We start from the raw sequence: 15474 nt of genomic DNA, 5'->3' as shown, positions 1-15474 counted from the left end.
GATATAATGAGCATTGCCCCAACCATAATGATGTAATGAAAAAGATCTAAGCCATGGATTGTTATGGACAGTTCTGAAACTGAATCTCCAATACCAGTTATTCTGTACAGCTACACTGAAACTTGTTTTTATTTTTTTTTTGTTAGTTAAGTACAGGAGTAAGCAAATGGGCAACATTTCAGTCATTCATTGGGTATGGACAACTATTTAAATAACCAAGAATTTCATTTTACAAGGTCAGATGACCAAAACCTTTTTTGTGATGGCGTATGTAGATTGCTAAGACAACTCAAAATAAAACAAGAGCTTGTGTATTGATATATTTATGTAAATATGTACATTACATAGGCAGAACATATAACAAAACAATAAATACTGTACAATAGATATTATTGATGCCATTCAAAATGTAAGACTTCTTCCAGCAAGTCCTGTTACACTTTGCCTAGATTTTTTAAGCTCACTCATTGCGGAGACAAACGTAAGTTAATGTATGGCACTTACAACTATCTAAGTGCTAAGAGCTTCGAAAATCTGGGTGCTGGACTGCAAACATGCACTTTGTGGGGTCCCTACAAGCTGTAATCTCTCACTTAAAGGTCATGTTAGAAAATTGCATCTGCTGCACACTGTGAAAAGAGTAAAAATTTTTACGTTGTGTATATTTACAGATGTGTCATGGATGACAATATGTGAAATATTTCAGGAAAGTTGCATAAAGTAATCTTATCGCTGTGGCTTTTGCAGATCACATACTTTACACAGATTGATCATAATCATATTGTTTAGATCTGTTTTTACAATGAGGCGCCACTGTTTTTTTAGATAGATCTTAGGTTTGTTTTGTATAAATGACAACAAATTCATTTCTGTAGAAGACGAGGCAGAAAAATGGACACTTCACAAATACTTAAAATGCTGATTTGACAAAATGGACACTTGGCATTTGGAAGGAATGGACACTTAGGTCAGGTTCTGTCTGGCATTTTGTCCTTACTATTGGATGACTGTTCTACTCGCATCTCATTCATCATTTTTCTGACATGTTTGCATCATATTACGTAAGGAAATGGAAAGATGTCATTGTGAAGATGTTGCCAAGGTTACGTGACACAAAGGAAAAGCAATGTCCAGACTGTGTTAGAGTGACTTCAGACTGAGTGAGTGAATACTGTTGCACAGTGATGTCAACAAGGTTCCAAGCTTTATCATGGCAGCCTTAAATATCAAGTATGGCCCTGTCACTAGTTCCCTAAAACGAGAAACCATCATCATTTTTGTCACTCAGCGAATCTCAATCCATATAATCACTGTACTTGATCAAATAAAGTTAACCTGACCAGCAACAGGTCTCCTAGTAGAAATGATGGCTAGCATGAAGGTGTGATTCTGTTCCTGGTTAGAACATGCCTCACGATTGTTTCACAAATGGAGACTGACTGTCCACAATGGCTGGTGAGTATTGACAGTAACTGGATGGATGATATGAGACCCTGTATTGTAGGATCCTTCTGCTGGAGTTACACAATAGTTTGTTTATTCTCGGCTAAACACTTTGATAAACCTGACATGAACCATTATTAACAGTGAGATGTGAAGTAGCTTGACTATTCAAAAGAAACTTTTAACTACAAGCACACACAAATTCCAGTTACAATCGCTGAAACATACAACTGAAATGTAAAGGAAATATAAAAAGATTTGCTGTGGTCAAATTATCAGTCACTGTATTCCCTTCACAAACTCCAAGCACTAGCATTGAACAGGGTTAAACAAATAGTTGAAAACATGAGTGAAGTACCTTCTCACTTAGGTGAATAACATTGAAAACGCTCAACATGAGAAACAAAATATACCTCAAGAAGATGATCAGCTGCACCAACAACATATACCTCAAGCCTCAAGAACAACAAGCAAAGCCCCCAAAACTACAATCATTGCAACCCTCTAAATCAAGACCTACAGATTTACAAACAATAACTACATCCATAGAAGTTATATTTCATTTTGTAGAAACACCTTACTTAGTAACTTGTCAAACACAGAGAATGGTACAATGAATGAGACATGGTACAGGCTGCTTCATCATAAACTTGGAAATACAGCTTCTAAATAAGGCAGCTTCAAACACAAAAAAACCCACCTTCATAGCACAGACAAATTGAGGATGAAGTGGTATTTAGGAATGTTTGCTTACACTTACTAACAGGAGCAGCCTTTCCTCTGGTATTACCTTAAACCTTGTACAAAACATGTATAAACATATTAACATTCCAAATATGGAGAAGCTATTGGCTGAAATACAAATTCTGAAAGTGTAACTTCAAGAAGAAGTTCAAACAACTGCAAGGAACAGAAGGATTGGATGCTGGACTTAACGTTGGATGGTGCTGTTCTTGTCCATCAGTCTACTCCATGGTAGATTACTAACCAGAAACACTGTTTAAGTTGTTTACTTAAACAACTACTGACTATTACAGTAAAATGAACACAAAAGCTATTTCTATGACACAACCAGAAAAATAAAAAAAATGTGAAATATAAAACACACACATAATGGTCTTTGAAAAAACTGCAAAATTTGACTAATGCTCAATGCTTCTTATTAAAAACATTGATGATGGATTAACTATAAGAATATGAAAGAATTCATTCCTTAACATTTCTAGTAGTACAAACAGAGTCAAAGGGCATGGACAAGTTGATCATTACATTTCCAATTATCATTCACTCGTAAACAAATAAGTATATATTCACTTCAAACTATTGTCTCTAAATACTTTAAAAGGCACCTGATGTGCGAGCCATAACTCTCTCAAACAAAATGTCCACCTAGCAGAAAATGGGGATCTTGGGAAAAACTTATAGAAATCAAGTCACTATTAACACTCTCACAGGTAGCTTGGGTTACTGGGAATAATTATAATCAAATTGTGCCCTGTACATGTGAAAAGGTGCATTATAAATTCACAATTATTACCATACATGTCTAAAAATGTGCATAAACTGGAAAACTGAATCTAACATTCCACTCTACATTTTATCTTCACTGCAAGTCCATGAACTTGCACATTAATACACAAGATTAAACAAAAAGTAAAGCACTTCCTATGGTTTACAATAAGGGTTTAACATTCTGGGTGTTTGCAAATGTCCTCTCATGTAATATTGTACTCACATTTTTAACAGAACAAACAAAATATTCTGGTCAGAGTTTGACATGCCTCATGATGTCCGAGGTTACCTGAATGGGCTGAGTCCCTCATCAGGTGATGATTATGCTGCAAGTTCTCCACTTACTAATACAGCAATACAATTCTAATCCCATACTTGCCTTACTAATGGGACTGTCCACACTAACAAAATTCCTCAAAAGCAATGTGCAGAGGTCATATCAAATTTATTATGCATAGTGAGTGAATTCCAAGATCAACACATGCATTCCCTTCTGAAAGCACCAGCATAAATGCCATGAATGAATGGGCAACCTCTTACACAGACATATGACAGTGGATCTGTTTCAGTATTACAAATTGTTTACCTACTTTCTCAAAATTTATGTCTGTAAACACTTCATATTTCCATCACCTGCAAATACACACTGATTGTAGTCATAGTTTTAGTTTAGTCCAGCTATATGGCAACGGTTTGTAAACAATACCATCTGGACCAGATAATCCAGTGATCAACATCATCAGCATCGATCTGTGCAATTGGGATATGATGACACTTGTTAACCAAGCTTGGGAGTCTGATCACCTGATCCTATTAGTCGCCTCTTACAAGAAGCATGGGTTACTGAAGACCAGTTGCACAGACCAAAGACTGCTCCAAATAGGTCACACAAATGTGATATTCCTATTTAAAATTAGCATGTGTCATAAAATGCTGCCTTGCCATCAAATGGGATCAATAAATCATGAGTAATGTATCTACCCTGTTTCCTGCTTGAAATGCAACAGATGGATAGTACTGATTGTATGCTTAACACATAGCATTAATTTCCAGGGTTGTGTTTGCACAAAATTCATCAATGAGTTGGGTTACTTCATATTCAATTTCATTAGCTTAGTAACAATAATTATTCATCTCAGCCACAAGGCATGCAGAGAATATACATATTTTAGCCCTTCCGTCTTCAGCATATGGACTTAAAAACATATTTTTCTGTTTAAACATTAATTCTTTTTCTCAAGATATTCACCATGCAAAAATCAGCGAGTGAGTTGGGTTTTATGCTACTTTTAGCAATATTCCCAGCAATATAATGGGGTGGGATTCCAGAAATGGGCTTCACATATTGTACCCATGTGGGGAACTGAACCCAGGGCTTTGATGTGATGAGCGAACGCTTTAACCACTAGGCTACCCCAATGTCCCTTCCCCATGTAGAACTTACTCAGTGTCCAGCTATAAGTAGTTACAAATGTAGAAATGCAGCGCAGAGAGGTCAGACATTATTGGTGAACAAAACATGAGAGGATCAGAGACAGATTGACAAGACGAGTAATAAAAGAGGTCACATCCCTGCAGACAGACCCCCAGGAACAACAACTGTCCCCAGCACTCCCCTACCCCAACCCTTTTCACTGTGGTCTTATCAGCAAGTGAGAGTCTTACGTGACATGCCACTTAACCCACTGGTACATGAGTCCACAACACAAGTCATTATTCATCCAATGATTGACATGCATGATGTTCAACGTATCCCCCTGTTGTTATCACTTCTTGCATCCTAAGCAGTGACAGATTTATAAACAGTTCTATATCTGCTGTTGTCACTTCTTGCATCCTATTCCGTATATGTACAGATTACCACAGACACACAGCAGAATAATGCTGAATGCATTGTAGTAGATCATCGATCGGAACCTCGGCTCCAGATCACCTTGACGGTACCAGTAAATCTGAAAAAAAAAGACATGCACACCCAGTTATTAGATAAATAAATAAATAATAAATTTGTTTGTTTTTGTTTTGTTGTCTTACATTGCATTCAGCAATATTCCAGCTATATGGCAGCAGTCTTCAAGTACATGTAATTAAGTCTGGACCACACAATCCAGTGATCAACATCATGACCATTCATCTATGCTATCATAATATAAGCACATGTTTCAACCACATTAGTGAACCTGACAACACTATCACCTAGGTTGCCTTTTACAACAAGCATGGGTTTCAGGAGCTCCAACTTGATCTTTACATGTTTTCATTTGCAGTTATTAAGGGTTCCTATGAAAGCATTTTCATAGTTTTAGGATGTGATTATACAAGCTGAACGATCCATGTACCATCTGACAAGGTGTTCAAGTATATACACGAACCAGACCCTTGTTTTTCGCGCTTGTGACAAACCTGGATTATGGAGACTGTAATCTAAATAGGACGTCACTGAATTAAAGTTTAACAGTTAAAGACAACTTACCAATACCAAGTGGGATCCACAGATAAGAACAATGACACAGGCAAAGAAGACATTCACTCCATTAATGGGCCATTTAGCTGCGAAAGCCCCAACCAAAGTTACCTGAAAATAGATACTTAAATTTATATACCATACTTAAATCAGAAAAAGATATTGATTCCCATGACCACTTGTAATCCACAGAAAAATGCTTTTATAAGGCAAGTTGGCAATATTTCAGTAATATCATTGGGTGACATCACAAAATGCCTTCACACATTGTACCCATGCAGTGTTCTGAACCCTGTCAGACCCTATGACAAATATGGCAGACTTGTCGGTGATGAGATGAATGTCTACAACCTGACAGCCCCAGTGTCTGCCTGTACACTTCACAGTGTCTTTGACTGAAGTTGTCATATGTGACACATCAAACATGTTCGCTGTTTATAAATTTAAGTAATCGTTTCAATGCTAATGATAAGAAACATTAAATCCGTAATGTGTGATTAATTTTTATTCTACAGATCTTATGAATTTTCAGTGGATCAGACTGACACCTGAAACTTACTTGACCCAAGGTCCTATTACTTTGAAACACCATTCATGAACACTGCCTATGTGGGGAATCGAACCCGGGTCTTCAGCATGGCGAATGAACACTTTAATCACTTGGCTACATCAAAGAATGAAATGCTTCCAACATCCATAAGGTTTCCGAAAAGTTAGGAAAGCTCCAAGGGATGCAGGAGGATGAAACACAGTCAGAGTAAGTCACATTTCAACCCCAGGTTACTGGATCATATCACTTCAAAGGGAGACAACTCTGAACAGTAATTGCAGTGATTGAAAATTGCCTCCAGTGGTTCTACCATTACAACTGCAAGTTGCAAAATGACCAGGATGTTCATATCACTGTGATAAAAAACAATAGGCAACCCCTAAAATTTGAAAAGCTATGATACTTAAGTGCCTGTGATGCCATGCTAATGTCAAACAATGTCAAGGAGACTACTTTTCAGAGAACAATAACAATATCCCACCTATCTGGATGTAGTCTGTAAATAATGGACAGTCACATAGCTGGTCCATGTTTTCATGTAAGCCCAACTGGTTGTTGCAATGCTTTATAGTTAGTTGGTATTGAGCACTCACTGTCAGTGTCAAACACATAAGCTCCCAATATATCAGAATTAAATACAGGGACAATATACTGCAATACAATCTATTTGCCAACACACAGCACTAGTCATTAGGTATTTAGTGATCAATTTGTAGTTGGTTCAAACCTAAGATTTAGTTTTACAACACACTAGGCAATATCAGATAACTGAAGTATTTGGGTCCCTTCAAAACAACAGCCGTTGACTGTATATGCTCAATATTGTTAAAAACCAAACCCATGATAAGTTCTTTGCAAATACTCACCAAAACCACTAAACCAGTGAATGAGCCCACCACCAGATTCAGCACTCGGTCCTGAAACAGAAGATCAGCTAGTTCAGACCATAACATTCAAGAACAGGTATTAGGCATTGTTGCTCGCAGGTAAATGCTATCCTTACCCTTTCCATTTAACATAGTAGTCAGCAATAGTGACTGAGTGAGCGAGTTAAATTGAATTAAAGAGTTGCTAAAGGCGCAGGTTTGATTCCACACATGGGTACAATGCGTGAAGCCCATTTCTGGTGTTCCTCACTGTGACATTGCTGCAATATTGCTAAAAGCAGCATAAAAGTCAGCCTCACTCACTCGCTCATTTACAACAATCATAGCATTATAGTTGCTCTGTACAACACACCCAGACAAGACAATCAGAAGAATTCTATGAATTAAATCATGACATAAGGAACTAGACTATGCATGCTGGGATTAGTCAGTGTTACACTGCACCATGGACCAAGTTTACCTCAGAATAAATGCCCAACTGGTTTGGGATCAAACATAAATTATTATTAGAACATTCATTGAAACAAAAATAATTATTTGCACATACCACTGGCCTGGGTTCTCCAAACAATGGCTTCTCTGCTGGGTCTTCGTATCCACGTCTCATCCTTGTCTCCTGATCTCAACTCACCGTCACTCATCAACACTCACCCTGGGGCTGATCACACACCACCTACACAGATAATCCAAGATTATTCCAATAATTAGTGGGACATAGGCTAGTGTTTTTCAGTTCCAGTTAATTTATCCCAGAATCAATAAACATTGCAGGATTTGCTGTTACGCACTGGCATTACACAGGACAATGCCTACATTAAGATGACCAATGAAGAGTGTCATTGACAAAAAGTTTGAAGTTGTGCACAAATAGATTGTCAATGATTTGATTAGTTTCATTATTTAAGTCAGAACTCAAAATATTTCATCCACTTCATTCATTTCATCCATGCCATTTCAGTACTCAACGTGCCAAGGGTATACACAGACTTTGAAAACTGGGAGTCACTTAATTGGCACAATGTTTGTGTTAATCATTCCCAGTATGTAACCTCACCATCACAGGATAGTTCACTTCAAACGGCCACAATTACTGTCTCGTCTGAGTTCTCTTGTACAAATTGACAGCTCTGCAATAGTCAAGCTATCATTGAAAACTATAACTGTTCTCTTACCAAATCGATTTTACTGAACTGAATTTATTTAAGGTCACTCATAAAACTCACATTTCTCCACAAATCTGACACAATATATTTATCAAACAAGAATCATCAGAAGATGGCCCCACATATCTGACATGTTTGAAAGGACAAATCATCTGACATTTACTTGAAGTTTTTTCAGACTAAGTCTGAATCATTTCCATGGAGACCAGGAAAAAAAGAAATTTGTAAATAGCTAAAGGCACCACTTCAAGAACTGCTTCATATATCTGCCAAGATCTACTGAAAGATATTATGAAGTTTTTCGAGATGTGCTCCAGAAACGAAGCCCATCCCTCCCTTTGAGACTTTGTTTACAGGGAAACTGGGAAAATGATCGATAAAAAAACCCTGTAAATAACAAAAGGCATCACTTTGGGGTCTGCCTCACATATTTGCCAAGTTTTGCTAAAAGATTATGAAAAGTTTTCAAGTTCTTCTCTGGAAACAAAAGTCACCCATCCCTTTTGAGACTAAGTCTGAATTGTTTCCACGGAAACCAAGAAAATGATAAATCACCAAAATCTGTAAATTGCAAAAGACACTACTTAGGGTCTGCCTAACATATCTACCAAGTTTTGCTGAAAGATATTGAGAAGTTTTCAAGTTGTGCTCTGAAAACGAAATACACCTCTCGCTTTTGAGACTAAGTCCAAAACGTTTCAATGGAAACCAAGAAAATAATAAATAAGAAAACCTGTAAATAGCAAAATGCACTTTAGGAACATAAGGTTCTGACTGATATATCTAGACAGTTTTGCAGAAAAATATTGAACAGGTTTTGAGTTATGCTCCAGAAACGAAGCCCACCCCTCCCATTAAACTAAGACCAGAACGTTCCATGGAAAAACAAACAAACAAAAAAAAAAAATGCCAAAACTCTGTAAATAGCAACAGGCACAACCATAGGTTCAGTTTATTATATCTACCAATTCTGTTTTAAAAATATTGAACATTTTTTTAGTTATGCTCCAAAAACAAAATGATTATTGACTAATGGACAGACGCATGAGAGGTCGACTATATCCCCCGTATTATATTACAAAGGTGGGATAAAGGGACAAAGATTGTTCACATCGCTAATGTTGGGGTAATATTTACCCACTAAGGCACAGGTGACAATAACTGATCATAAAACATAAATTAACACAGAACAACTAAACATTCTTTCCATGAGTCAAGAACTATTTGTCATATTCCAACAAGGACAAGCAGACATTTCTTCTCTGATCACATATCTGTCCTTAATTAAAAATATATACAACACTGAAACAGAGCACAAATACAACACATATCATTACTCCAGGAGCAAACACAGCAAATTGCCAGGTAGTTTTGAAAAGACAGACAAGGCAAATAGCCTGTGTTCTTCCACACACACAGAATGTAAGCGATATATTTTTAGCTTCATGAGCCTGCATAAATTATCTGCCAACATTTTTCCCTCAACTTATGATACAAATAACACTACACAAGGATTATTCTTGAGGATTATTCTGCTTTAGTCATCTGAACCGGCTGTGGGTAAGTGAGAAAACACCTGCAAGGAAACATCACTACCAAAATTCCTTCCTCAATGCTGCAATGTGGTTGTGCAAAGTTTGACATGACCGCTGGTCTATTTGCCATTGTTAACTGTCCAAAACATGAAACAATCTGGATTACTTTAATGGCAAATCGAGTAACTCTTCATATGCTACATACAGGTTCGAAATGAATGGTGACTATGGCCAGTGGTGTCTACCCAAGCGATGTCTAACAATGCATGCTGCCTGTCTGTTAACAAACCACTCCGCAAGCTATAAAACAGCAGTCCTTCAACTTGAAAATCAAGTGATCAACATAATGAACATCAGTCCACGAAAATGGAGTAGTCACCAAGGCGTCCACCCAATCGTTTCATGACATGCCCTGGGCTGTGGATCTAAATTCTTACCCAGAATCCCTGCAGGTTGTCTCCCAATAAAGAATCTGCAAATATTAACAAATTTAAATATACTAACCGATCAGGTGGTCATCACAAATCAGTGTCACTGCTTTCATTGGAGAGAACTCGTCTGCCACTCGCTCTGTTGCTGTCAGAGTCTTTCCACTGCCCTGTTTATCATGTGATGCACGAGTAGTTTTATCGCCGGTCTAGCACCTGCATACAACCGAACGAAATAAGTTGTTGTGCAATAGCTCCAAACGTCAACACGAGTCTGTCAGCCTGTCCTCAGCCAGACCCAGTCATAGTCTCATGCTGACATCGTTGTTTCCGTTTACAGCAAGAAATGTGCTTTGTGGCGCATACACATATGCTTGAAGGCAGACTGTCCAGCACAATTAAAGGTGTAAATACCACTTGTGTTTTGAATAGATTCTGAGTGGAGGAAACGCTTGTGCAAACTGTTCCCCGTATTTTCAGCTCATAGGCACATGATGTGGGAAACCCCTGTGTGATGTCAAATATCATGTCAGTACGAGGCTGAGGATTCCCAAAGAGGCTAAACTGGTTTCTCGGCGATATTACGCAGTCCCTTCTTGTCAGCTGGGCCTCGTCTCGCATACCGTAATATTAATTTTTTGCGCAAAGTTGCACGCAAAAGGGAGCCGGGAACCAGCTAATGCCTTCTTTACTCCTTTTACTCGCTTTAGAAGACAGAGCCAAGTTAAGTGTAGAAAGAGCATGCAAGTCACGATGACTGTCAGTTTCTTTGTCCAGACAAACATCAGACCATCATAAGTTTCATAAATATGATCACATTATAAATCATTTTGAACATCAAGACTTATAATGAGTGAATATAGTTTTATTCTAACAACCCTCTAGGGTATACCAGAAATAGGCTTCACATAAATTGTACCGATCGACGTGCAGATTCGAACCTTTCGGCGTGACGAGCGAACGCTTTCATCACTAGGCTATTATGTTGCATGATCATACTATTCCAACCTCACCCCATTTTACAATATGGGATTGCACAGATGCATGTACGCAAACAAATGAAAACACATATAGCGCTAATTAAGCTGAATTGTCGTTTTATCGACTAATATCAAAACAGATGTCTATCATAACTCTATACTATAAAAGGAACAGTATAGTAAGTACAATAAAAATCATTGCATTGGGAAAGTAATGCATAGCCTTCCTTGTTGTGGACAGCACGTGTTCACAAATCGTCAGTGTCTATATGTAACCTCCTGCGGCACTACATCCATTGAATGTCATACTGCACCAAAACCTACGCGTCTTCAACTGAACAGAGGCGGCTGGGTAGCTTAGTGGTGAAAGCGTTCGCTCGTCACGCCGAAGACCCGGGTTCGATTCCACACATGAGTACAACATGTGAAGCCCATTTATGGTGTCTCCCGACGTGATATTGTTCGAATATTTCTAAACGCGGGGTAAAACTAAACTCACTCACTCACCCGTTCATGTCCATACAAGTTTCAGTGTCAGTGATAAGTTAATTATGATAAGTTCTGGTCACTGACATCGAGTTTTAAATCATGGAGAAAATTTTCTGATTTAGCACGATGTCCAAAAAAAATCACTATTTCTTATTGAAACATGTTACACCCATCATCCATGTAGATGTAGTATGTTTGAAACTGATTGTAAAATATAGCTATAATGGTTTTGTAAACTGTGATAATTGAAAACTGAATCGACTGTCGCTGTGAAAGTTTTGTGCGTTTACTTTATATGACAGCGGCCTGCAATAACAATTAACCAGCCATAACAATCGAGTCTGGATCATGCAAACCAGTGATCAACATCATGAGCATCGAGATACGCATTTGGGTTACGATTGCACGTAAACCAAGTCAGCGAGCCTTACATCACGATCCAATTTCTTTCTTTCTCCTAATCTCATAATTTTTAATTCTGTATCAAATAGGTCTTCAAATATTGTGATATATGTGCCAAGATGTGGCCTAGTTTGATTTCCAAATTTCTTTATATAAAGTATTTGTAATGATGTATATCATTATTACCGTAATGTAGACCAGCAGAGTTTTTGCGTTAAACATCCAGCAGTGATATTTTTCATTACGATGCACGAGGCCTTGAGATTGGACTAATGAATAATATCAGTAGAACGAGAGTGGCCTCCCCTTATGGCATCACGGTTGTACATGAGCCGGGAACCAACGACACGACTGATATCAGCCCAATCCATTCGTAACTACTCGGGTCATTCCGGAAAGCCGGATGGCTTCTTGCAGGTTACGGAAAGAGGCGAGTAGTTACGAATGCAGCCCAATCGTGATCAGTCGTGTCATTCCGGTATTGGCTACGGAAAGACTCGAAAGACGATCTCCGGATCTCCATGGAGACCGCTATTCACACGACGCCATATTGGTTGTTGCTACACTCTGTTTCAACGTCACTCTGACAATTTGCTGTTTATCCCACTTGTCTCCCAAGTTCTGCACGATGTATGCTTCTGTTGCTTTGGCCTATTATCAAGGTATCTAGTTGTGGTGCCTGTGTAAAGATAATTTGCTTTTTTATCTTGATTTCTTGGTTTTAGTTTGATGCTTTCTGACCGATTCATTCCTTACATGAATCCAGTCTTGGAAATCTGGAAACAATAAACGTCAAACAGAATGACTGACATCCTCAGTAATGATTTCATTCGCGGGTCCTTACTTTATTTTCATGAAATACATGGTTTACAAATGATCAGATGTGAATCTGAGTGTGGATGGGACGTTATTATACCTACAAAATGGGTTGGAAACTCCCTTGTCGGTAATCTCAGCGAAATTTATTCAGTTGTTAGTATCCAGTGTAGCATTTATATTCCTATGCTAAAGGTTTATTGATGTTTGTTTATGCATCTGATCAATATGCCCCCTTTTATACCTTGACTTGTTGATGTCGTGATTAACTGAAACGTATTACTTAGATAAAACTACATAAAAAGAAAACATATACACCAACTGCTAGTTGAGGGAGTTTTTGTTCTTCCTGTCCAAAACCACTTTGGCAAGGCCATTTTACGTATACAATTTCTAACAAAAAACAAACAGTTGTTTAACAACAAAACAAACAAATCACCATGCATCACAGAAAAGTCTGTCCATTTTCGAGTAAAGTCTCCAGTCAATTAGTCTCTACTATATAACAATGCACGGTGATTCCACTGTAGCACATTCCACAGTGTGAGTTGTATCAAGGAGAGAGTTTTGTCTTTCATGTCTCAAATTGCCCCAAACCAGTTTATCAAAGATAACAAACGTCAAACAATGAAAAACAAAACAACAAGCACCATATATACTATAGTCACTTAATGTATAAAGTATTGAGACAAAACGTTGAGATTGCACTATCTTTATATATACTAGTATATACAAAATGCATTCCATTCCAGCTGGGGACGATCTCCACAGATTTACTCTCTACCAGGCCCCTGTCTCCCCAAAGTGTCTTCTAGTCCCTGATCCTGTAGGTGATCCATAGGCCCCAGTTGTTTAAGTGTGTTCTGTTTGAAAAAATAGACACATCTGGAGAACCAGTTTGAAACATTGAATTATGTAACTAAATATGAACAATCTATAATTTTCTAGCTATTTTAAATTTGTAACCATTAAAAACAGCATTAAAAATCTCAGAATCCCCACAAAAGTCTTCTCACATCAAATAGAAAATAACCATCCAAATAATTTTGTTAGCATCTTCATCACACCAGGGAGCAAATGGTCAGTGGGGGAAATCTAGGCCTCTTTAATCTGAACAGTGATATTTTCAGAAGACATTATTTGATATATTTATATTATTACATAGTGTTAGCATGCATAAGTAATGGGAATTTCTACCCATGTTATAATGCTGCTTATAATCACTAATCAGTATTCATATTGGCAAAGCGACTAGCTTTATTCCACCCCTCCCTCACATACTGTGTAAATAACTGACCTTTTTTACGAACACCTGGTTCGAAAAGGTGTTTTTACTCATCTTGTCCTTTGTTGAAATGTCCACGTTAAACTATGTACTAATGACTAAACTGTTTGGCTTTTGGGGGTTTTCTTGATACAGGCTTTGTTATTGTGAAAAAACATCATAATTTAACACTGATTTCACAAGCAGTATTCTATCCCTCCCTCACATAACCAGAATCGGATGTATGACCTATTTGCCAACACCTTGTATTATTTGATGATGATTCAGAAAGAAGTTTTAACTTCTCCTTTGATCAAATACCCGTGTAAACATTGGCAATGTCGACATATTAGCTACTTCGGTAAACTATCGATTAATCCTGATTTCAGTTGTTTAAAGAAATCTATTTCCCTTCTAAAAGCGCCCCGGTGCCTTTACGATCACCACCAACCCCCTCGCATCCCTACCAGACCCCCTGACGTCCCTCCCCGTCCCTGCCCCCAGAGCCCGTCCTCAAGTAGTGGAGATGGATCTTGGTGAAGAATCCCAACAGCCCCAGTCGTGCTCGGCTGTCCTTGTGTCTTGTGTGAAACACATGTTCCAAACTTTCTTCACACAGAGATAGACTTGGATGTGTGTGCTGTCTGTGTTGTGTGAACAGTTTTTGGACCTTTCGGACAAACCATTTGGACTGCTTTCGCAAATTGTTGATAATATACATCATTGTTTAATATCATAATATAATTAAAACGCATGATATAAACGTTGTTGCCTCAAGAGTAAGTCTCATACACTCGTATTGTACTCCAGGAACAGACCATTTGGTATTCAGGTGTTGGGTAGTGATGCGGCTTGATAATTCATGGAAACAAATAAGCTGGCACAGAACATCCGAGAAACAGATAATGGTGCTTTATTGACAAAGGAAGAAAAAAACTGTTAGCTGCAAAAGTTACACTGTTTTGTGGTTTCCTTAGTTTGATGTTCTAAATCCCAGGAACCCCCTTCTTCCCTGAAAATTAAATGGTTGGTTTCAAGTGTCAGATCCTGAATTTGCCTCCACCCCCAAGACATCTGTCATTTGTAATAAGTACTCCGCGTTATTTCAATCATTGAGCGACTATAGACCAAGGAATTTCTTGACATGCACATTTATATGTGACTGAACAAAATATTGTGATTCATTAATTTACTGCTTTGATCCTGACTGTCGAATTATTCTCATAGATGGATACTAAGTAACATGTAGCCTCTGCGAAACCTGCGGTTGGGCAACGCTGCGCCAACTTCGTAGCTTAACGGAGTTGAACGGTTTGAAGATTACACTCCATGGTGTAAATGATAACGACGAAATCTAAAAAAAAAATAATTAGGGTTTAGCCAACCTCAGTAAAATACAATGCTACTGACAACTTATGCAACGAAATTCTGACATAGCTGAATGACACGACGCCAATTATTCAGAGACTGTGCCCTGATACGGTATGTCTCTGCATCTGATGCCAGCTCTGGCCATAAGAGTGGTCTGGTAATTTGAAGAT

At 38.0% G+C, this 15474-nt stretch overlaps 2 protein-coding genes across 2 annotated transcripts; one reads left to right on the top strand and one right to left on the bottom strand.

Annotated features, from left to right (window-relative positions):
- Positions 1-307: 307 nt before the first annotated feature.
- On the bottom strand, positions 308-10522 carry LOC137295763 (transmembrane protein 243-like). The gene is made up of 5 exons (XM_067827300.1): positions 10059-10522; positions 7404-7529; positions 6836-6886; positions 5429-5530; positions 308-4907 (listed from the first exon to the last, which is right to left on the bottom strand). Exons 2-5 carry the CDS (start codon positions 7461-7463, stop codon positions 4779-4781), a joined length of 342 nt encoding a protein of 113 aa, XP_067683401.1. The 5' UTR covers positions 7464-7529; positions 10059-10522; the 3' UTR covers positions 308-4778.
- A 1959-nt stretch (positions 10523-12481) lies between these two features.
- Positions 12482-14558, top strand: LOC137297018 (uncharacterized). The gene is made up of 3 exons (XM_067828965.1): positions 12482-12515; positions 13422-13495; positions 14355-14558. The coding sequence occupies exons 1-3, from the start codon at positions 12482-12484 to the stop codon at positions 14556-14558; spliced, it is 312 nt and encodes a 103-aa protein (XP_067685066.1).
- The last annotated feature ends 916 nt before the right edge of the window (positions 14559-15474 follow it).

The sequence above is a fragment of the Haliotis asinina genome, chromosome 9 (assembly GCF_037392515.1).
Source record: "Haliotis asinina isolate JCU_RB_2024 chromosome 9, JCU_Hal_asi_v2, whole genome shotgun sequence".
NCBI lineage: Eukaryota > Metazoa > Mollusca > Gastropoda > Lepetellida > Haliotidae > Haliotis > Haliotis asinina.
This window is presented reverse-complemented; position numbering and strand designations above follow the sequence as displayed.